Here is a 22,674-nt window from a genome sequence, read left to right as displayed (position 1 = left end):
AAGCACTTTATCTGTCCTTCCATTCTAAATGAAAGTTTTGCTGGGTAGAGCAATCTTGGTTGTAGATCTTTGGTTTTCATGACTTGGAATACCTCTTTCCAGCCCCTTCTTGCCTGTAAGGTCTCTTTTGAGAAATCAGCTGACAGTCTGATGGGAACTCCTTTGTAGGTGACTGTCCCCTTAGCTCTTGCTGCTTCTAAGATTCTCTCCTTCATTTTAATCTTGGCTAATGTTATTATGATGTGCCTTGGTGTGTTCCTTCTTGAGTCCAACTTCTTTGGGACTCTCTGAGCTTCCTGGATTTCTCGGAAGTCTATTTCCCTTTGCCAGCTTGGGGAAATTCTCCTTTATTATTTGTTCAAATAATTTTTCAACTGGTGGTTGTGCCTTTCCCCCTTCTGGTACCCCTATAATTCGGATGTTGGAACATTTAAAGATGTCCTGGAGGTTCCTAATCTTCTCCTCATTTTTCTGAATTCTTATTTCTTCATTCCTTTCAGTTTTATCATTTTTTTCTTCCGTCTGGTTCTCTCCCTTGATTTGAGTCCCAATTTTCTTTCCATTACTATTGGAATCTTTTGTATCCCCAGAATGCCCTCAGTTTAAATGATAAGGGTTCAAGCATAAAAAATGAGTTTGTTTCCCAAAGTTTTATGGCCCTTTAGCTATTTGACCCTGACTCAGAATAAGCCCTCAAAGTTCTTTGAATGTTATCTATTGTTTGATCTTTGCTGTCTGACAATGATTGATGAGTTTTAACCTGTATTTTTCCAGTGCAAATTACCTGAGTTTTTCCAGTGCAAATTGAACCCAATGAAAGCCCACTGAGGAACAGGTTCAAGGTCCTTCTCTTTTGAGAGACTGGCCACTTTCCTTCCCAAGCAGATCATGTCTTGGTAGAATTATTTTCATCCATGGAGTGGGGGGGGCCCTCTGTGGGTGGAGCCCCCCCACAGGGAGAGACACATTGATTGTTGCAACTGTAGGTGCCCTAACCAGGGACCAAACCCAACTGAACCCACAACCCAGGCATGTGCCCTGACTGGGAATTGAACCTGGGACCATTCAGTTTATGGGAAGATGCTCCTACCAGGTGAACCACACAAGCTGGGGCTGGCAATGAGTTTCTTTCCCTGGTGTTTTGAATCTAAGGAAATATGACACCAAAGTTTTCCTTATGAGTTATGTGCTGATAGATTATTTTAGATTTTTCTGTCCTATCCAGTTTGTCCTTTATATTGGGGGTTCAGAAAAGGTCTTGTGTACCTTTCTTCTTGTTCAGTATGTTGAAATAGACTACAGTTTACAGAAACTGCAGTCTCTGTTCCTTACCTCCAAAATAAATTGCCCACATTTGAATTGAAGGGTGACATTTGATTGACAAAGGACCATATCCCTTCAAAAGTAGATCTCTTGTTATTAATTTTTAAAGACTGTCTTTCACAGAGGATATTATTTTGAACTGGTTTGTTGGTTTTTTTCTTCTTTTTTTTAAAGTAGTAGTAATAGATTAATGATGTCTTCACACTAATTTAAAATATCTCCAGAGGCTAAACGAGTATTTAGGAAATGGGTGTTGAGATTCAGGGTGCAGGCTGTCATCCCAGAACAAACTTATCAGATCACACAAGGAATCATTCTTTTAACCACATTATATAGTAGTTCAGAAATAGTAGGGAAATAGACATTTAAAAAGTGAGATTTGTTCTTTGGTAATTTTTCTGACTTTGCCAAATAAGGTTGTTCAGAGGAGGGAAGTAAGACAGTAAGACTGTTATGGCTGTTAGCAACTCTCTTACCCATAATTAACATTTATTATCCCACAGTATAAAGTAACCCATTTTCACATCCAACCTTACATTTGAATAGAACCATAGAGTCTTATATGCTGATCAAGTTTTTAAAGATAAAAATGAAAAAATAAATCTTATCAGAACAAAATAAGTCAGTATTTTTATAGTTTGAGCACCAGAACCTTGTAAGACCTTACCGGTAATTCTTTAGCCTTTATCATATGAGGGAGTCCATTGTGCTGACATTTTCTTCATTAAGTGTGGTGTGTTTAGTTTTCATGGTATGAAACCTGTGTAATTATAATAGATTATTCCTAAAATTCACTTGAAATAAAGACTTGTTTTTTAAATCTCAACATACTTAATTCTTACTCTCCTTATAATGGTATCCTTGGAATTAGTGTTATATATAAAAATTAATGAAAGTTTACTTTCCAATATATTTGAATAAGAAATGTACTTTACTTTGAAATTGCTTACATAATTACATGCCAGATTTTACCCTTAAGCATTATTTCTGCTACTTCCCATAATAGAAAACAAAATGATCACTAATATTAAAGTTTGAAAATGTAGAGCTTTTATGACGTTTTTACTATTTCCCTTTAAATAGTGACACTAGTATGAATGTTAAAAATAAGGAATGAGATTATGCAAGTGCATAAGGAGAAACCATTATTATGTTTGTTTGCTAGTCTTATTGCGTTTTCATTAATTCAGGGAAAATCTGTAATGAGTGCTTATTACGTGACCAACACGGAATTAGACACTGGGGATAGAAAGTTGCATGATATGTAGTAGTCCTTGCCCTTGGGAAATTTATGATTTGGTGGGGAATCCAGCAGGTAACAGCTAATGTCAGTACCAGAGTAGACCCAGGGGAGGCTGAGATAGTGAAGATGGCACCCAGCTCCCCCACCCCACCACATGAACAAACTTAGAGTAATTCTCCAAGTCCCCTAAGCACTTCTTTGCCCTTAGTTATCTACACGAGTAAATGCAAGTGCCCAGGGACTGTGTGTATCCTAAAAGAAATCTTCCAGACACGAAATGTACTAAAATTAGGAGGACTGTGTAGTTTATTGACATTTCTGAAAATGAAAGGGGCCCATTAATTATGCCAGGACAACAGGTGTAAGCTAGGTGTGTCCTGGCACCCTAGAACATAGATTTATAGCCTTATTAATTTTAATATGGGAGGTTGTTTGAAAATGTTGACTGGATTTTGTATTCTATTAGGAGGGAAATGAACAAGTTTGTTTTTATTCTTGGTGACAGGTGGTTACATTGGCTTTACAGATGATTAAAACAAATGGACTTTTCTTTTAAATAGCTTGAATATAATTTTATATTTATTTAAAAATTTTTAAAGCTTTAAGCCTTAGTGTACTTTTTTCCTGAATGACAAATATGATTCATTTATTTAGAAGTAAATCTACCTGTGTAGATTATATTTGTAAAATGATTGCCTTGGAATTAAAGGTTTAAGGAATCTAGCATTTCTTCTTCCCAAGTAATAAACCCTTGTTGCTTCTACCTGGAGGTATTTAGGTTGAAAGACAGATGAGCCTGTTTGTACTTTTCCTGCCTCGGGCAGCATTCTTTGTCACTAGAACACCCAGCCAAGGGTAACAAGTTGGAGTGATGGTAAGCAGCTCTTTTAACAAGTTATTTATTCCTTTCTTCCTCCTGGGGAAGACCAGATGCTAATTGACATAGTTCCGCAATCTTTCAGCCCTGCCAGGGACATACTTCATTGTCATTGATATTCTCTTTTGCTCAGTGTTAAATTTCTGGATGTAGGTGGTTTAAATATTGGTATAAGCATTGATTTTGTTTTTGATATTTAAAAAAAAAATCACCAGAAGTTTGTGAACTACAGCTGGAAATTATTTAACCTGGTCTGCATGTATTTGACATTTGTTTCCCCTCATTTGCTAAAGATGAGGCTTAGAATAAGATGAAATTTTTTTCATTTTTATATTTTGGCTATAGTTTGAGTCAAGACACTTTATATTTTTATATTCTCTTTTCCTGGTAAAGAACAGTCTGTCAGAATTTTTACAGTATATGACAATGGTCTTAAAAAATCAAGAAGAGAAAGCAAACTATTTGTAATTTTGAGAACATACAACTTTGATAGTAGTTTTCTGCTCAATTGTATTTATTTAGCATTTTTTCAGGCTAGAACATAGTTATATTGAATCATAACTGAAGAGAGGCCAGGTATTTCTTGTTTGTTTAGTTGGTGGATAGGAAAAGAAATAGGGATAAGTAGCAATTAGTGAAATTATTTTGTGAATCTAGTTTCCTAAGTAAAAATACGGTACTATTTAACTGTTTAAAGCTATGGCATTTTTCTGATTTGAAGATTTTGGATCTTGGTTTGATTTTCATGGCAGAAAAATAGCTTACTCTATCTTGATTTGAATTGTTTACTAAGGAATCATGAATTTTAGTGTTTGACAACAGGTAGATCCACTTTGAAGTATGCATACACACGTATGTGTATGTACATATATTTCATTTTTAATTTTTAAAATACATAAAAAATTTGACAGGCTTTCTTTTTTTTAGAGTAGTTTTAGGTTCACAGCAAAATTAAGCAAAAGGCCTAGAGGTTTCCCACACACCTCCTGCCCCCACAACATGCATTGCCTCCCCCATTATAAATATCCCCTCCCAGAGGGGAACATTTATTACCACTGATGAACCTACACTGACATATCATTGTCATCTAGAGTCTGTAGTTTACTTCAGGGTTTTTTCGTGGTATTATATAGTCTGTGTGGACGAACTACACAGAGTAATTTCACTGTCCTAAAAATTTCCAGTGCTCTGCTTATTCTTTCTCCTCCCCAAGCCCTGGCTGCCACAGGTCTGTTTACTGTCTCCCTGGTTTTGCCTTTTCCAGATTGTCATATAGTTGAAATCATAAAGTGCCTTTCGAACTATCTTCTATAACTTGGTAACACGCATTTAAGTTTCCTTCACGTGTTCTCATGGCTTGATAGCTCATTTCTTTCAAGTGCTGAATAAATGCTCCATTGTCTGGATCTAGCACAGTTCATTTATTCATTCACCTACTGAAGAACATCTTGGTTGCTTCCAAGTTACAGCAGTTTGAATAAAGCTGCTGTAAACAGCTGTGTGCAGGTTTTTGTGTGGACATGTTTTCAATTCCTTTGGCTAAATACCAAGGAGTACAATTGCTGGATCATGTGGCAAGAGTATGTTAATTTTGTAAGAAACTGTCAGATTGTCTTCCAAAGGGACTGTGCCATTTTGTGTTCCTACCAGCAATGAATGAGAGTTACTTTTAATCTGTATCCTTGTCAGCATTTGGTGTTATTGTTCTGGATTTTGGCCATTCTAATAGGTGTGTGGTGGTATGAAGTTCATTTTTAAGTTATAAAAGTAACATAAATATGTTAGAGAAAATTTGGAGACCAAGGAAAAGGAAAAGAATATTCACCCGTCATCTTATTACCGCAACACAACTACTTTTGGTGTTTTGGCTGTCTTTTATTTACACATTTTGTGTGAAGTTGAAGTTGTACTTTTATATACAACTTATAATCTAATTTTTAAATTGATTTATTTTCTAGAATAGTTTTAGATTTACAGAAAAATTGAACAGATAGTACAGAGAGTTCCCATATATTCCTTTCCCACTCGCACCATACATGGTAATGTTGATACATTATTATTAACTAAGCCCTTAAGTTTATTGGGATTTCCTTAGTTTTTATCCTTGGTAATGTCTTTCTGTTCCAGGATCCCATTCAGGATATTACATTTAGTTGTCAGGTCTCCTTAGGCTCGTCTTGGCTGTGACAACTCGTCAGTCTTTCCATGTTTTTTTGATGACCTTGACAGTTTTGAGGAGCACTGGTCAGGTATCTTATAGGATGCCTGACTGTTGGAATTTGTCAGATTTTTTTTCATGATTAGACTGGGGTTTTGGTTTATTTGGGAGGAAGATCACAGAGGTGAAGTACCATTTTCATTTATTCAGAGCAAGGACATATATTGTCATCATGATTTATGACCTACTATTTATCTTGACCATCTGGCTGAAGTAGTGTTTGTTAGGTCTCTCCACTGTAAAGTTATTCTCCTTATTCCCTCCCTCCTTTTCATACTGTACCCTTTGGATAAGAGTCAGTGTGCAGCCCACACTTAAGGACTGGGGTTTGTGCTCCCCTCCTTTAAAGTGTATCTGTGTAATTGTTTTGGAATTCAGCATAGAAGAACATCTCTTCTGCTCATGTATTCATTTATTCAGTCATACATATCAGCATGGGCTCATGGATATTTATTTTACACTTTGGGATGTAGAATGTGATAGTGCTGCTTTATTTTGTTGCTCCATTTGTTCTAGCTTTTGCCATTGGTAGCTCTTTCAGTTGGCTCCTGTACCCTTTTACCCTTGTCCCCATCAGTGTGTGTTGTGGTTTTGAGTACTTCCTTACTTTGTGGAATTACAAAATGATCAAGGCTCATCCATGTACTTCCTGTCCCAGTCCTAGAATCAGCCATTTCTACAAAGGGCTGTTTCTTTTTATTAGAGAATGGTATTAAAAACTAAGACCTGAACTCTAGGTGCGATTGTTGTTACTAGGGTATAGTTTCTTTTTAGTGCTCTCATTTAACAGAGCACAGAAATGCGTGTGTGAATTTTAACCCCGATACATGAGGAGTGTATAGGGTGGGGCAAAAGTAGGTTTACTGTTGTGAGTACGTGAAATACAAGAGTTTATTCTTGTATTATTATTTATTAATTATTGTTTTCCATAGGAACATCTGTAAACCTACTTTTGCCCCACCATGTACATATATCTATAAATATTTCTGTATGTAACCCTTCATATCTATATTAAGTTAAAAATGAGTTCTTACTGATGTCCATGGCTTTATTGCATTATCATATGGATTGTTTCAACCCCCACTCCTTGCTGATTTGTACATTTCCATACAGTGAGAAACAGCTTCCCACATCTACCATTTATTTACTTAATTGTTCAATTCCAATATACTGTATAGCAATGTGTACCCCTGTGGGAAATAACTTTATTGATGAATACAGCTCTTACATACAGTCTCTTTTGCCTTTAGCTTTGCAGAATTCATCCATTTCCAGTTACTTAGGTCTGTGCTTCTTCCCCCCATCCACTTCAGTGAGGGTGCTTGAAATACATGTGAAATACAGTTAGATTCTCTCATCACAGTCTGGGATTTCCCCAACGTACTGATTTTTTTTTTTTAATTTGCATACATTACAGTTTGCTCTTTGTGCTGTAAAGTTCTGTAAGTTTTGACAAATGCATTGTGTACTCATTTCATTATCATACAGAATAATCAGATTGTCCCCAAAATCCCCTGTGCTTCACTTAGTCATCCTTCCCTCCCTCCAGGCCCCTGGCAACACACAGATCTTTGCGTTTTCAGCAATGGAATATAATTGGAATCATACAGTATATAGCCTTTTCATATTGGCTTTATTCCCTTAGCAATATGTATTTAAGGTTCCCTCTTTTTTGTGGCTTGACAGCTCATTTTTGAAAAAAAATTATTGATTTTAGAGAGAGAGAAACAATATGTTATTTCACTTATTTATGTATTCATTGATTGATTCTTGTATGACCAGGGTTCAAACCTGTAACCTTGGCATATCAGGATGCTGTAACCAATTGAGCTACTTGGTCAGGGTGAATAGCTCATTTTTATTTATAGACGAATATTTCATTGTTTGTCTGGATGTACTACACAGTTTGTTTATTCATTCACATATACAGGACATTTCGGTTGCTTTCAGTTTTAGGCAGTTATGAATAAAGCTGATATAAACATGCATGTGGAGGTTTTTGTGTGACTCTTAAGTTTTTAACTTTACAGGGTAAATACCCAGGAGTGTGATTGCTGGATCTTAGGGTAAGACTATGTGTAGCTTTTTAAGAAACTATCCAACTGCCTTACAAAGTGGCTGTACTATTTCACATTCCTACCAAAACTGCATGAGCTTCTGCTGCGCCACACCTTTACAGCATATCTGATAGTAAGTTTTTTAAAAAATTTAAACCATTCAAGTAGGTATGGAGTGATAATCTTGTTTTGATTTGCAATTCCTTAATGATGAATGATGTTTAGTAACTTTTCATATGCTGATTTGCCACCATACTTCTTCCTTGGTGAGGTGTCTGTTCGTATCTTTCATCCATTTTTTAATTGGGTGTTTTCTTGTTGAGTTTTAAGAGTTCTTTGTATAGTTTAGATACAGGTCCTCTATCAGATATGTGTTTTCCAAGTATTTTCTCTCAGTCTGTGGCTTGTTTTTCATTCTCTTAACAGTATCTTTCACAGAGAGGAGGTTTTTAATTTTAATAAGACTCAAAAGTTTTCCATCTATGGATTGTGTTTTTGTATCTGCAATCTCATTTTCATACCCAACATCACCTAGATTTTCTCCTATGTTATGTGTTAGATGTTGCATTTTTATAATCCACTTTTTAACATAACATTGGGGGAAATATTTCTAGGGGATATATATTCCATTTATCTCCTGATGTTGGTTTAAAAAAATAACAAATTCGGAAACAACCTAAATAATGTTGAACATCTTTGTGCCTACTTTTTCTGAAGTTCAAGATTATTTCATTTGTTTTTTAAAATATCTGAGAGGTCTACACACCACTGTAAAGTTTTTGCCCTCATGGAGCTCACATTTCAATGATTTCCTTAAGATAACTTCTCAGTAATGCCATTTGAGTTGAAATAATATGAATGACCATTTTTATGACTTTAGATGCACATTACCAGTGAAAATTGCTTTTCAAAAGGATGAATTTTTCTTATTTAGTCATCTCATTTTTCATATGCTATGTTAACATTAAAAGTAATTTACTTATTTTTTAGAAGAGATTTCATTTTATTTTTAGAGTGAGGGGAAGGGCAGGAGAAAGAGAGGGAGAAAAACATCAATCAGTGGCCTCTTGCATGCTTCCCTATCAGGGACCGGCCTGCAACCCAGGCATGTGTCCTGACTGGGAATCGAACCTATGACCTTTTGGTGCACAGACAGTGCCAGTCAGGGCAATGTTAAAAGTAATGTAGATAATCGCCCTGGATGGTGTAGCTCAGTGGATTGAGCACGGGCTGCAAACCAAAGGGTTGCCAGTTTGATTCACAGTCAGGGCACATGCCTGGGTTGTGGGCCAGGACCCCAGCATGGGGTGTGCAAGAGGCAACCACACATTGATGTTTCTTTCCCTCTCTTTCTCCCCTTTCCCCACTCTCTAAAAGTAAATAAATAAAATCTTTAAAAGTAATGTAGATAATTTGTGGTTTTAAATTGTTGAACAGATTAGCTGTTTACCAGAAAATGCTCAGGACTGCTGTTCAAGATGGAGGCATAGGTAGATACACTTGTCTCCTCACACAACCAAAAGGAGGACAGCAGTGAATTTAAAAACAAAAAACAACCAGAACTGCCAGAAAATTGAACTGTGTGGAAATCCAACAACCAAGGAGTTAAAGAAGAAACATCCATCTAGACCTGTAGGAGGGGCGGAGACAAGCAGTGTGGGCAGAGAGGACACGTGGCAAGGTGGTGGCTAGAGAACAGGGTGGGAGAGGTGGTGGCTTGCAAAGTGGGCGGTCTCACTTTTGCATGTGGATAAACCAGGAGGAACAATTAGGGAGTGAGACAAACTGCACAGCACAGAGTTCTAGCATCGGGAAATAAAGCCCCAAAACCTCTGGCTATAAAAACCTGTGGGAATTGCCGTGGCGGGAGAAACTCCCAGCCTCACAGGGGAGTTTGTTGGAGAGACCCACAGGGTCTTAGAACATATACAAGCTGACACACCTGGGAATCAGCACCAGAAGGGCCCAAGTTGCGTGTGGGAAGCAGGGGAAGGAACTGAAAGCCGGCTAAGAGCCGAGCAAGCAGCATTGTTCCCTCTCAGACCCCTCCCCCACAAACCACCACAACGCATCAACCTGGGTTGCCCTGCCCTGTTGAATACTAAGGCTCCACCCCTTACTACATAACAGGTGTGCTGAAACAAAGAAATAGCCCAGACGAAAGAATAAACAAAACTCCATTAAAAGAACTAAGTGATGAACATATAGCCAACCTATCAGCTGCAGAGTTCAAAACACTGCTCATCAGCATGCTCACAAAAAGGTTGAGTATGGACACAAAATAAAGGTAGAAGTGAAGGCTATGCAAAGTGAAATAAAGAAAAAGATACAGAGAATCAACAGTGAAAGGAAGAAAACTGAGACTCAGATCGACAGTTTGGAGCAGAAGGAAGAAATAAACAGTCAACCAGAACAGAATGAAGAAATGAGAATTCAAAAAAAAAGGAGAGGCTTAGGAACCTCTGGGACAACTTTAAACATTCCAACATCTGAATTATAGGGGTGCCAGAAGGAGGAGAGGAAGAGCAAGAAATTGAAAACATAATGAAGGAGAACCTCCCCAATCTGGCAAACAAAATAGACTTCCAGGAGGTCCAGGGAGCTCAGAGACTCCCAAAGAAGTTGTACTCAAGGAAGCACACACCAAGGCACATCATAATTACATTAGCCAAGGTTAAATATAAGGAGAGAATCTTAAAAGCAGGAAGAGAAAAGGAGAGCGTTACCTACAAAGGAGTTCCCCTAAGGCTCTCAGCTGATTTCTCAAAAGAAACCTTGCAGGCAAGAAGGGGCTGGAAAGAAGTATTGAAAGGCCAAGTCGTGAAAGGCAAAAGGACCTACATCCAAGATTACTCTATCCAGCAAAGCTTTCATTTAAAATGGAAGGGCAGATAAAGTGCTTCCCCAGTGAGGTCAAGTTAAAGGAGTTCATCATCACCAACCTCTTATTATATGAAATGTTAAAGGTATATCTAAAAAAAAAAAAGATAAAAACTATGAACAGAAAAATGACAACAAACTCACAACTGTCAACAACTGAACCTGAAACAAAAACAAACTAAACAAACAACTAGAACAGGAACAGAATCACAGAAATGGAGATCACATGGAAGGTTATCAGTGGGAAAGGGGAGAAGGGAGAATGGGGCAAAAGGTGTACAGGGAATAAGAAGAATAAATGGTAGGTACAGAATAGAGCAGGGGAGGTTAAGAATAGTATAGGAAATGGAGAGGCCAAAGAACTTAACATGTATGACCCATTGTTGTGAAAACTCTAAGAGGTGGTGAGGGGGGATGATGGTGGGAAGCAGGGGTGCAAGGCAGAGGAGAATAAAGGGGAAAAAAAATGACAACCGTAACAGCATAATCAATAAAATGTATTTTACAAAAAACTCATATGCTCTAGAACCCATTGGACAATTAATTTCTCTAGTTGTGTTTCTCTTGCCCCATCAATAAGGTAGGTGTTCTGGAATGTACAATGCAAAATGTTATTTCTAAAACAAAATTCTAAAATGTTTTTTAAATTTAAGTTTTATTTTTAACTTACAGTTTAAATTCTGTATTATTTTGTATTAGTTTCAAGTGTACGGCATAGTTGTTAGATAATCATATACTTTACGAAGTTTTCCCCCAATATTTTCGGTACCCACCTGGGACCGTACTAGTTATTGGAATTTTATTGACTACATTTTCTATGTTGTATTTTATATCCTTTGACTATTATGTGACTACCAATTTGTACTTCTTAATCCCTTCACTTTTTTCACCCAGTCCCCCAAACAGCCTCCCCCTCTGGCAACCATCAGTCTGTTCCTGCATCTATGAGTTTATTTCCGTTTTGTTTGTTCATTTATTTTTGTTCTTGAAATTCTACACATAAGTGAAACCATATGGTATTTGTCTTTCTCTATTTCTAGCTTATTTGACTTAGCATAATGTCCTCTAGGTCTATCCATGTTGTTGCAAATGGTAAGATTTCATTCTTTTTTATGGCCGAGTAATATTCCATCATATTTATGTACCACAACTTTTTCATTTACTCTTCTGTTGATGGGCACTTGGATTGCTTTCATATGTTGATTATTGTACATTACACTGCAGTGAATATAGGAGTGCATATACTCTTTCAAATTAATGTTTTGGGTTTCTTTAGTTATATGCCCAGAAGTGGAATTGCTGGGTCATAAGGCAGTTCCTTTTAAATTTTATGAGGAACCTCCATACTCTTTTCCATAGTGGCAGCATCAAACTGCATTCCCACCAATAGTGCACAAGGGTTCCCTTTTCTCCACATCCTCACCAACACTTGTTTGTAGATTTATTGATGGTAGCCACCCTATCAAGTATGAGGTGATACCCCATTGCCGGTTTTTTAAAAAAGGTTTTATTTATTTTTTAGAGAGGGGGGGAAGGGTAGGAGAAAAAGAAGGAAAGAAACATCAGTGTGTGGTTGTTTCTTGAGCACCCCCTACTGGGGACCTAACCCATAACCCAGGCATGTACCCTCACTGGGAATTGAACCAGCAACCCTTTGGTTCACAGGCCTGTGCTCAGTCCACTGAGCTACAATAGCCAGGGTCCCATTGTGGTTTTAATTTGCATTTTACTGATGATTAGTGAACATTGAGTCTTTACCTATACCTATACCTATTAGCCATCCGTATGTTCTTAAAAAGTTGTTGATATTTAGTTTTCCAGAATGTATTTTTGTGCAGACACATTGAAGCTTCATTTCCTTGTGTTTATTGCTTATGCATATCTGAATCTTTTATCCTGAGTTTAAGGGCAAAGTAGTACATGATTGCAAAGACAGTCAATAAAAATATTCTCTGATTTGTTTGTTTGCCTAAGTAAGATAGCAAGACAGAGTTAGGGGCAAAGGAGCCAACCTAAGCCAGTCAGATATTTAACTGCAAAATTAGGAAGGGCATATCTTCACATTTCAGTAGAGTGGTCCTTGATTTTATAGTCTAGTGTCTCATATAGCTGGACCCAACAACTAAGTAACAAACCAGTGAAAAGTCAAAGGAAATGTCTCTCTTCTGATGTGTCAGGCCTCTGTCTATTTTTCTCCAACTTGCAGAATTTCGCCAAATTCCTAAGAAAATATTTTTTTTTGCAGAAGGTAGGAAGTTTGTTTTAAAAGCTTTGTGTAATTGGGCCAAGATGGAGGTGTAGGGAGACACACTGTGCCTCCTCGCACAACCAAAAGAACAATAACAATTTGAAAACAAAAAAACAACCATAACTGACAGAAAATCGAACTGTATGGAAATCCAACAACCAATAGTTAAAGAAATATTCATCCAGACTGGTGGGAGGGGCAGAGGCAGGCAGCCAGCCTTAAAGGACTCCCAGCAAAGCAGCCACTGGTGGATCCAGCAAAGTGTGGATTGTAGAGCAGGGCAGGCAAGGCTGCAGCTGGTGGAGTGGGCAGTCCCACATTCATGTGCGGATAAACTGGGAGGAACACCTGGGGAGCAAGACAGACCACACAACCCAGGGCCCCAGCGAGTGGAAATAAAGCCTCAAACTACTGATTGAAAACACCTGTGGGGGTTGAGGTGGCAGCGGGAGAAACTCTCAGCCTCACAGGAGAGTTCGATGGAGAGACTCACAGAGAGTCCCAGGATGTACATAAGCCCACCCACCCAGGAATCAGCACCAGAAGGGCCCACTTTGCTTGTTGGTAGCAGGGGAAGTGACTGAAATCCAGAAGAGGGTGGAACAAGAGCCGTTGTTCCCTCTTGACCCCTTCCCCACATATAGTGTAACAAAGCAGTGGTGTGGGTTTCCCCGCCCCGGTGAACATCTAAGGCTCCTTCCCTTATACATATCAGGTGCGCAGAGACCAAAATAGTGGCCCAAATGAAAGAACATATGAAAGCTCCAGAAAAATACAACTAAGCAATGAAGAGGAGGCCAGCCTATCAGATGCACAGTTCAAAACACTGGTAATCAGGATGCTCACGGGATTGGTTGAATTTGGTCGCAAATTAGGTGAAAAAATGAAAGCAATGTTAAGTGAAATAAAGGAAAATGTACAGGGAACCAACAGTGATGGGAAGGAAACTGGGACTCTAATCAACATTGTGTACCAGAAGGAACAAAGAAACATTCAACCAGAAAAGACTGAAGAAACGAGAATTCAAAAATATGAGAGGAAGCTTAGGAACCTTCAGGACGGCTTTAAACATTCCAACATCCAAATTATAGGGGTGCCAGAAACAGAAGAGGAAGAGCAACAACTTCAAAACTTATTTGAACAAATAATGAAGGAGAACTTCCCCAATCTGGCAAAGGAAATAGACTTCCAGGAAGTCCAGGAAGCTCACAGTCCCAAAGAAGTTGTACCCACGGAGGAACACACCAAGGCATGTCTTAATTACATTAGCCAAGATTAAAGATAAGGAGAGAATCTTAGAAGCAGCAAGAGAAAAGACAATTACCTACAAAGGAGATCTCATGAGACTGTCAGCTGATTTCTCAAAAGAGACCTTACAGGCAAGAAGGGACTGGAAAGAAGTATTCCAGGTCATGAAGACCTACATCCAAGATTGCTCTATCCAGCAAAGCTTTCATTTAGAATGGAAGGGCAGATACAGTGCTTCTCAGATAAGATCAAATTCAAGGAGTTCATCATCACCAAGCCCTTATATGAAATGTTAAAGGGACTTACCTAAGAAAAAGAAGACAGAAAACATGTATACTAAAATGACAGCAAACTCACAGTTATTAACACCCACACTTAAAACAAAAAACAAAAGCAAACTAAGCAGACAGCTAGAACAGGGACAGAACCACAGAAATGGAGATCACATGGAGGGTTATCAACAGGGGGAGAGGGAGAAAGGAGGATAAGGTACAGAGAATAAGTAGTGTAAATGGTAGGCAGGAAATAGGGGGAGGGTAAGAATAGTATAGGAAATGTAGAAGCCAGAGAACTTATATGTATGACCCATGGACACAAACAAAAGGGAAGGAATGTGGGTGGGAGGGGGTGTGCAGGGTGGGAGGGGGTGAAGGGGGGAAGTTGGGACTGACTACTGTAATAGCATAATCAATAAAATACATTAAAAAAGAAAAAAGCTTTGTGTAATTGAATAGATGTAACAACTATGTTAAACTTTTGTAATTATGTAACTTAATTTTTTTAAGTTACCAATCACTCTAACTCAAGTGTTTTCATATTTCACATATTGTCCTTTTTTATGGGCAAAAAAGTTTATGTGCTCATAATCACAGTAAACAGTATTTTCTTAAATTTATTACATTTTTATTGTATTTTGCCATTATAATTTATCCCTTATACACTCTTCTACCTCCACCCACCCCCCTTTCCCCTACATTCACCACATTGTTGTTCGTGTCCATGAGTTCTTTCTCTTTTTTTCTTTTTTGCTTGATCCATCCACCTCCTCCCACTGCCCCCAGAGCTGTCAATGAGCAATATTTTATATTGTAAATGTAAAAAAACCTAAAACAATTTACAGTCTGTCTTTCTTTTGCATTTAATGTAATCTAAGAAGTTTTCCATGTTTGTAGTCTTCATAAATATTTTGAAAAAATTACATAGTTCATTTGTGTGATGTACTCAACATTTATAAAGGATTTCATAATGTTATATATTTGGCTGAACAAATACTCTGTCAGAAGAAAATTTTTTATAGACTTGAGTGCATAAAAACCTAACAAGAGGAATCTAGGACTTCTTTAAAACCAAAGTTTATATCTGTAATGTAATATAATGGTATTGATCCCGTGTTTAGTGAATTTGACTTTTGTCTCACATTATAGCTTAATAAACTTGAGAGAGGTGCTTTCGCTCTTTGGCTTGAGGTTTTATAATTATCTGTTGCTGAGGTTCTTAACTATAGTAGGCTCAAAATATGTGTCCTGTTGTTTATGGGAGTTTAGGACAAAAGTGAAAGCAATAATAAGGGCAAAAACAAGCTGGCTTAATTTTCTTTTCATTATTCCATGAAATAGGCTTCTAAGACTTGGAAGTATGGGTTCACACAAAAAGTTCATACAGTTTTTTTCCTTAAAAGACACATTTTTCATTTTCACCAATAACTTCATTTATTTGTATATTTTGAGTATGTCGGCTATTTCCCACATGGTATAATGTTGATTGTTTTCAGTTATTGTCTCTATTTGATGGCTATCAACTTCAGCTGGTCTGCCCAACCCTGGAGCATGGTCCAGTGAAAAAGCTCCAGTGTGAAGCTTCACAAACCATTTCTGACACATTTGATCAGTCACAGCAGTTTCTCCACACTGCACAAATCGTGTGTGTGTGTGTGTTTCACGTGCATTTTTACCTTTCTTGAAATAATAAAGCATGATATACCAAAAATGTCGTATGTTCATCTTTAGTATTAAAATGGCTACACAAAAATTCAGCAATTTTGATGTTTTTTTAAGTGCATGTGATATGACAGTTGTCACAATACAATCTAACAGAATTGTTTCAAATGAAGTTGAAGACAACTAAGTGCTACTAGAGCCATCTTACTAAAAAAAAAACCCCCAAAACAATGAACTTTTTGGCCAACCCAGTATGAAAGGTTTATCTTATTTTCCATGAAGATATGGGGGGTGAAGGAAAAAGGACATGGCTTTGTCTGTTGAACAATTTCATGCTGCAGATAATGTGTAGGGGTCCATCTCCTAGGATCATAACAGCATTGTTCATAAAAGCAAAAAAAATTCAGAGTAATCTAACAGTAGAATAAAGATTAGGGTTCATGCTGATGGACTACTAGTTTATATTTATAAATAAGGATATTGTCTAATAGTGTTTACTTTTAAATCAACCTCATTTAGGCTTTATTTAAATACAGTCAAATGCATACTTTTTAATTGTAGAGTTTTGAATTTGGGCAAAAGTAGAGATCCATTCAGACCCTTTCTGTCTCACTTTTTTTTAAAAAGATTTTATTTTTAGAGAGAGTGAAGGAAGGGAGAAAAAGAGACAGAAACATCCATTGGTTGCTTCTTGAATGCGCTCCAACCAGGTACCCAACCTACAACCCAGACATGTGTCCCAGTGGGGAACTGAACTGGTGGCCATTCTCTACACAGGACAGCACCCAGCCATCCAAGCCACGTTGGTCAGGGCTCAGTCTCATGTATTTTGCTCAGTCTCATGTATTTTGCTCAGTGTGTTTTTGAGATTCATCCATGTTGTTGGTAGTTTGGTCCTGTTGATTGCTAAGTAATATTCCATTGCATGAATATGCCAGTTTGTTTAAGTGTTCTCCTTTAGTTGATAGACATTTACTTGTTTTCAGTTTTGGGCTATTGTGACTAAAGCTTCACTGAACATTCAACTACAGTTGTTTGTGTGGTCATTTTTTCTTTTTTCTGGGGTAAATACCTAGGAGTGGAGTTGTGGGTTTGTATAGTAAATGTATGTTTAACATTATAAGAACCTGCTGGGTTGTTTTATGCTTTATGCTCCTATCAGCAATGTATGAGAATTCAAGTTCTTCCACACTCTTAGCAAAACTTGGCTTTGTCATTCTTTTCTGTTTGAACTGTTCTTGTGGACATGTAGCACTGTATTGTAATCTGCAAAATTGAAAGGTATATCTTACTGTTTGCAGTTGTAGGTATGCATTGTTTATTTTTTACAGGCTGCTTCTGAGGGACCAATTACTCTAGTTACCCTTGTTACTTTCTTGAATGTCACAGGGGGTCAAAATAATGTTCTGTTTACCACCTAGCGTGGTTCTTTCTTGTGGTACATATGATGATTGGCTCTGTCATATTTCCATCCATGTCTAGTTTCATTATGTAATAGCTTCCTTTACAAGCACTACACAGAAACAGATCCTGACTATTTAGCTTTTTCCTGCTTCTGGGAGTGTTTATATTAGCTTTGCAATTTCCTCAGCTGGCTAAATTTAGTTGACTAAAAGTCTACTTTAAAAGCCACTCCCATTAGCTAGCTAAAGTCTTATCCAAATGGGCCAAATTTTAGTCTTATGTGAAAAATGAGGAGAATTTTATTAAGATTGTCAAGTGTATCTTTACAGTGCTGAAGACCCAGAGTAAATTGAGTGTCACTTAGTTGCCTAAGGAAATAAAATTTTGTTGGATTGTTGGAGTTTTTTTTGGTAGCCTCCCCTCACCCCACATTTTATTATAAAATTTTTCGCCTTGGCTGGCGTAGCTCCATGGATTGAGCGCAGGCCTGTGAACCAGAGGATTGCGGTTCGATTCCCAGTCAGGGCACATGTCTGGGTTGCAGGCCAGTTCCCACCAGGGGACACATGAGAGGCAACCATACATTGATATTTCTCTCCCTCTCTCCTTCCCTTCCCCTCTAAAGATAAATAAATAAATTTAAAAAAATTTCAAACATACAGGGAACTTGAAGGAATTGCAAAATGAATATTTGCATACCTGTCACCTATTATATAATTAAAATTTGCTGTATTTAATCATATAGCTGTTGAAAAAATTTTGATAATGTGTTTAAGCTGTTGCCTTTCTTTGTGGAAGAAGCCTATATGGGTAGAACTTACTGGGCCGTAGGTACTTTTGTGTGGTGTAGGACTTAGTGGTTCTCTGGTGCAGTGGTCGTCTTATGGTCCCCATTATCATTGGTTGAGAGCTCAGTGATTTATTTTCAGATGAATTCCAACTAGATCATGTTGCAAAGACAGAAGAAAGGCAAGGGAAGTTGGTAGTTTATATTATCAGGAGGCCTAAATACCACCAATTTGCTTGCATAACCGATACAAATACTATTACATGAAGATTATTATTTATTAAGTGGTTACCATGTTCTCTAGAGCTTTATTGTATCTTAGTTCTCACAAGTTTGATAGCTGTAGGTATTATTAGAACCATTTTATAGATTAGGGAGTTGAGGTCGAATAATGAGATCGAATTATGTCTTATTCGATCTTAGTGAGATTGAATAATGTCTTATCTGTTAAATGGCACAAACGTGTTCAAACCCAAATCTCTCTAGCTCCAGAACCCATGCTTTGAACCATAAGTCTGTGCTGGTGAAAAATCCTTTTACTGCAGAATTTCTGTTGGATGGTTTGTTTTCACTTATGTCTTCATAACTGTCAGAATTGGGCCACACCTAGTTTGAGCCTGGTATAGTAGCATTCTTGTGGAAAAATAGGATATCATATAAACATTTTCATGACTGTAAAGACCTCTTAATTCTTGAGGAGGGAGGGCCCTTTTTGAAATCAGACACTCAGGTTTTTACTGACTTCATTTCATTCTCTGAAGAATGAAGGAATTTCCAGCTTTGTGTATTAAATCATGGAATGTAAAGCATTTCTTCTGTAGTTGAACCAACTAAATGCTAGTGAGTGTGTTTAGAAGTTTAGAATGTGACAGTGGTAGTTCTCCTGTCTGTTTTTTTTAAAAGAGGTTTTAGGAATGATAGCCAGTTTGAAGCTTGGGCTTCCTAATACAGAAGTGCAGCCTAAACGAGCTCCCTTACTCCCTGGCTGCTCTTGGAGTAAGCTTTGCTTAAGTTTCTCTGATGATTTTTGGGGCTTTTTTCTGGGAGTGACCCAAGGGGTAATATATTCTAATTTGAAAACTGAACGAGTGGAGGTGCATTGGAAGCAGTAGTTCTAAACCTTTCTGGAGATTACATATTCCTTTTTGAAGCTGATGAAAGCTGTGGATCCTCTACCCAGGGAAAAAATACATCTGTGCACAGAAGTGCAATTTTACATGCAGATTTTGTAGGTGTTCACTGACCTCCAACCCTATCAATAGAGTAGCCCAGATTAAAAGTCCTTTAATAGAAAAAAATCAGGGAGTTGAAAAGTAAGATTTGAGCATCAGTTCTTAAACTTTTCTTTTTTTATTTTAATATGTATCTCATAAAATTGTATTAACATAAAAGTCTTGTTTTAGTATCCAGGGAACTAAAACAAGTTTTAGTTCCATCTCAAAGTGTTAGTGTTCCCACTTTGTTTAAAAAAAATTTAACAAGAGCATTGGGAGCTTGATAAGATTCCTAGGGATAGATGAAATTCTCTGTGATGATTTCCAACTTTTGCTTTTTCAGTTGTATTTCTTCCACCAGCAAAACATTTTCTCAGAACTACTACCAAGGCCAAAGAATTAGGTGAAATCCTTTGATGATTCTATCTTGAGGTTTCCATTTCTCTTTTATCCAGAATGTCTTCCTAATGAACCGGTGATACATAGTACTTCTTTCCTTTTTATACCTTCTGATGTGAGTGTTCAGGCAAGTTAGGTTTTACTTTACATGAATCCTCAGAACAACCCTGCTAGCGACTTACTGTTGTCCCCATTTTACAAATGTGGAAAGCAACACTAAAAAAAAGGTTAAATGATTTGATCAAGACCAGTTCTCATATTAAAAGGCAGAGTCAGGATTTGAACCTATGTAAACCTATCTCCAAAGCCTCTTTTTTTCCCTTTTTTAATCATCCTGCTCTGTGATCAAAGTTCACCATTTTTACTTGGTCACTAGGTCTGATCTGATCCAAATTTTAAAAGCCCAAATTTCCATCACTGGAAGGAGCTCTGTATTTTCTTCTAGAGCTAGCCAGTTGTAAAATTACTGATATATGTATGTGTATTAGTTATTTAGGTTGTGAAATGTCAACAGTGCTGAATTTACTAGCTAGATCATTAAACCCAAAATAAGGAAGGGGGCTAGGTGGGTGATCTCTTGCCTGTTCTGTTTATATAAATGGATGTTCCAGATACCAGACTCCAACCGAGACAATTCCAGTGATTGAAAAGTTTATAGAAGACTTATTACTAAAGTTAGCATCATTTTGAGGAAGGAAGTACCCTAATGGTTTGGAACAGGAGTGAAAAAGAGTTTAAAGAATAGAAAAGATTTTATCAAATTGACTAAAGGCCAGGTATGTATTTCTAAACTCTCTTGGGATAGCCATGGAGGGACCCCTCTGGGTCAGCTAGCTGCCTAATCATTTTTGCTGAGACAGCAAGCTGGGTCAGCATTCTGGGAAGGTAGTTGGGTTTGCTGAGTGAGTTTTGTGAGACTCAGCATCTTTCTTGACAAAATTATTGTTCTTTCAAACTTCATACTTTTCCTAGTTTTAGCCTTCTATACACAATGAAACAGAAAGGGGAATGAGTAGGTTGATTTACTATTAGTCTTAGATGTGTATTTTTTAGTGTGAACTGAAAACACAGGGCTTTACATGAGATAACACAGCAGAAAAACAATTCTCAAAGTTTAATAAAAGTGATTTGGAAAACAAAGAAAGTTGGGTCAGATAATGGAATTTTACAGAGGTTATCTCATTGCCTTTAAAAAAACTGATTGAAAGAAGAAACTAGTGTGTATGAAGATATATACCAGTTAAGCCTCAATGCAATGAAACTTGTCATAAAGGAAAATTAAATTGACTAACTCGAAGATACGTGAATAAATCAGATGTAAATCTAAAAGAACTATCTTAAGTCATATTTTTTGAGTCTATAAATTAGGGGAATGTATTTTGTGGAAAACTTGTTTTGACAGAATTTCCAGGAGATTTAAAAAGGACAAAGCACAGTTCAAATGGCAGGATTATTAAAAGCCACTTTACATCATACACATGATTAGTGAGAATAAGGGAACTGGGTATTTGGCTTTAAAAGCTCTGTTTCCTCTTCAGCTTCACCTTCCTTCCTCTGTGTTTTCTTGAAGATGTGTGTGGGGTTCTAGCATAGAGGAAGGGTGGGTCCTCTCACCTGTTTCCATTCCCCCCTACCCCCTGTGACAAGTTCATAAACACTTTTTTACGTTATGATGTTTAAGAACATAAGCAGCTCTTCTGGAACCAGATTAATCTTTTGATTTTATGGTTCTTCTACGTGACCCTGGAGTTGGGGCAGGAGGGTGGAAGTACAAGGTGTTTGGACCCTTCTGGTTTATGGGATTGTCTTTTTCCCTTTTTCCCCTTAGGAACGGCGTGAATGTTGAGGGGGCGACACACAAGCAGGTGGTGGACCTGATCCGAGCAGGCGAGAAGGAATTGATCTTGACTGTGTTATCTGTACCTCCTCATGAGGCAGATAACCTAGATCCCAGTGACGACTCGTTGGGACAATCATTTTATGATTACACAGAAAAGCAAGCAGTGCCCATATCGGTCCCCACATACAAACATGTGGAGCAGAATGGTGAGAAGTTTGTGGTGAGTGTCAGCCCAATTCGACCCTCAAACATCTAGCTTTTGTTTCCTCCAGTATTATTTATGACGTATAACAGAGCACCAGAATAAATGATTACAACATAGATCAGTTTGCCTACCAAAAAGCTGGGTTTACACAGAAATAAAAGACACTGAACCTGATTTATTGCAGGGGGTGAGCTACAGTAATGAAGAGTCCTATTCAATTTAAGCATAATTCCATATTATTCCAGACGGTTTTAAGTTTTGTTTGTTTGTTCTTTTATTGGTTGCCATATCTCTCACTGTTGACTGTAGAGCTATAGAGTAAGATTATTTTAAAAAGGTGGTATCTTCTGAAACGTGTAATATACAGTTTGTCCACTTCAGAACCTACAAAAGCCCTACCCTCCTTTCCACACCTTGTTCATTTTCTTGGGAGATATCTGTGTAAATGATTAACTCTGGTTTTCCTCAAGATCCTAATTATATTCTAAATGCAATTCATTTGAACTGTTTTATCCATTTCCACTCTGTTGCTGTTGTAGATATGCAGAAAAACTCATCTCGAATTCTGAGTGCTATATGCCAGCCCTTTTTCTGAATGTCTTTGTTCTTCAAAACTTAATTGCCACTGATAGTCTAGTCTGTGTAATTTTTCTCTTGGTTGCACTATGCTTTATTTGCCTTTGTAACAGATGCAATGAGTTCTACTCGATATTGGCAAACAGACTACCTGTGTTTAAAGCTGACCTGCTGATTAAAGTTGCAGTCTCTGACACTGACATTTGTGCTCTATGTAG

General features: G+C 37.5%; 1 protein-coding gene across 2 annotated transcripts in view; it reads left to right on the top strand.

Annotated features, from left to right (window-relative positions):
* Nucleotides 1-22,674, top strand: part of SNX27 (sorting nexin 27) — a 90,028-nt gene that overhangs the window by 12,610 nt on the left and 54,744 nt on the right. For both annotated transcript variants that reach the window (XM_037143665.2, XM_037143666.2), the window contains exon 2: nt 21,664-21,895. In XM_037143665.2, the coding sequence (XP_036999560.1) occupies nt 21,664-21,895 (232 nt within the window). The remainder of the gene's footprint in view (nt 1-21,663; nt 21,896-22,674) is intronic.

The sequence above is a fragment of the Artibeus jamaicensis genome, unplaced genomic scaffold (genome assembly GCF_021234435.1).
Source record: "Artibeus jamaicensis isolate MK-2021 breed Jamaican fruit bat unplaced genomic scaffold, CSHL_Jam_final contig_1715, whole genome shotgun sequence".
Lineage (NCBI taxonomy): Eukaryota > Metazoa > Chordata > Mammalia > Chiroptera > Phyllostomidae > Artibeus > Artibeus jamaicensis.
Note: the sequence above shows the minus strand (reverse complement) of the source record. Positions and strands in the feature narration are given on the sequence as shown.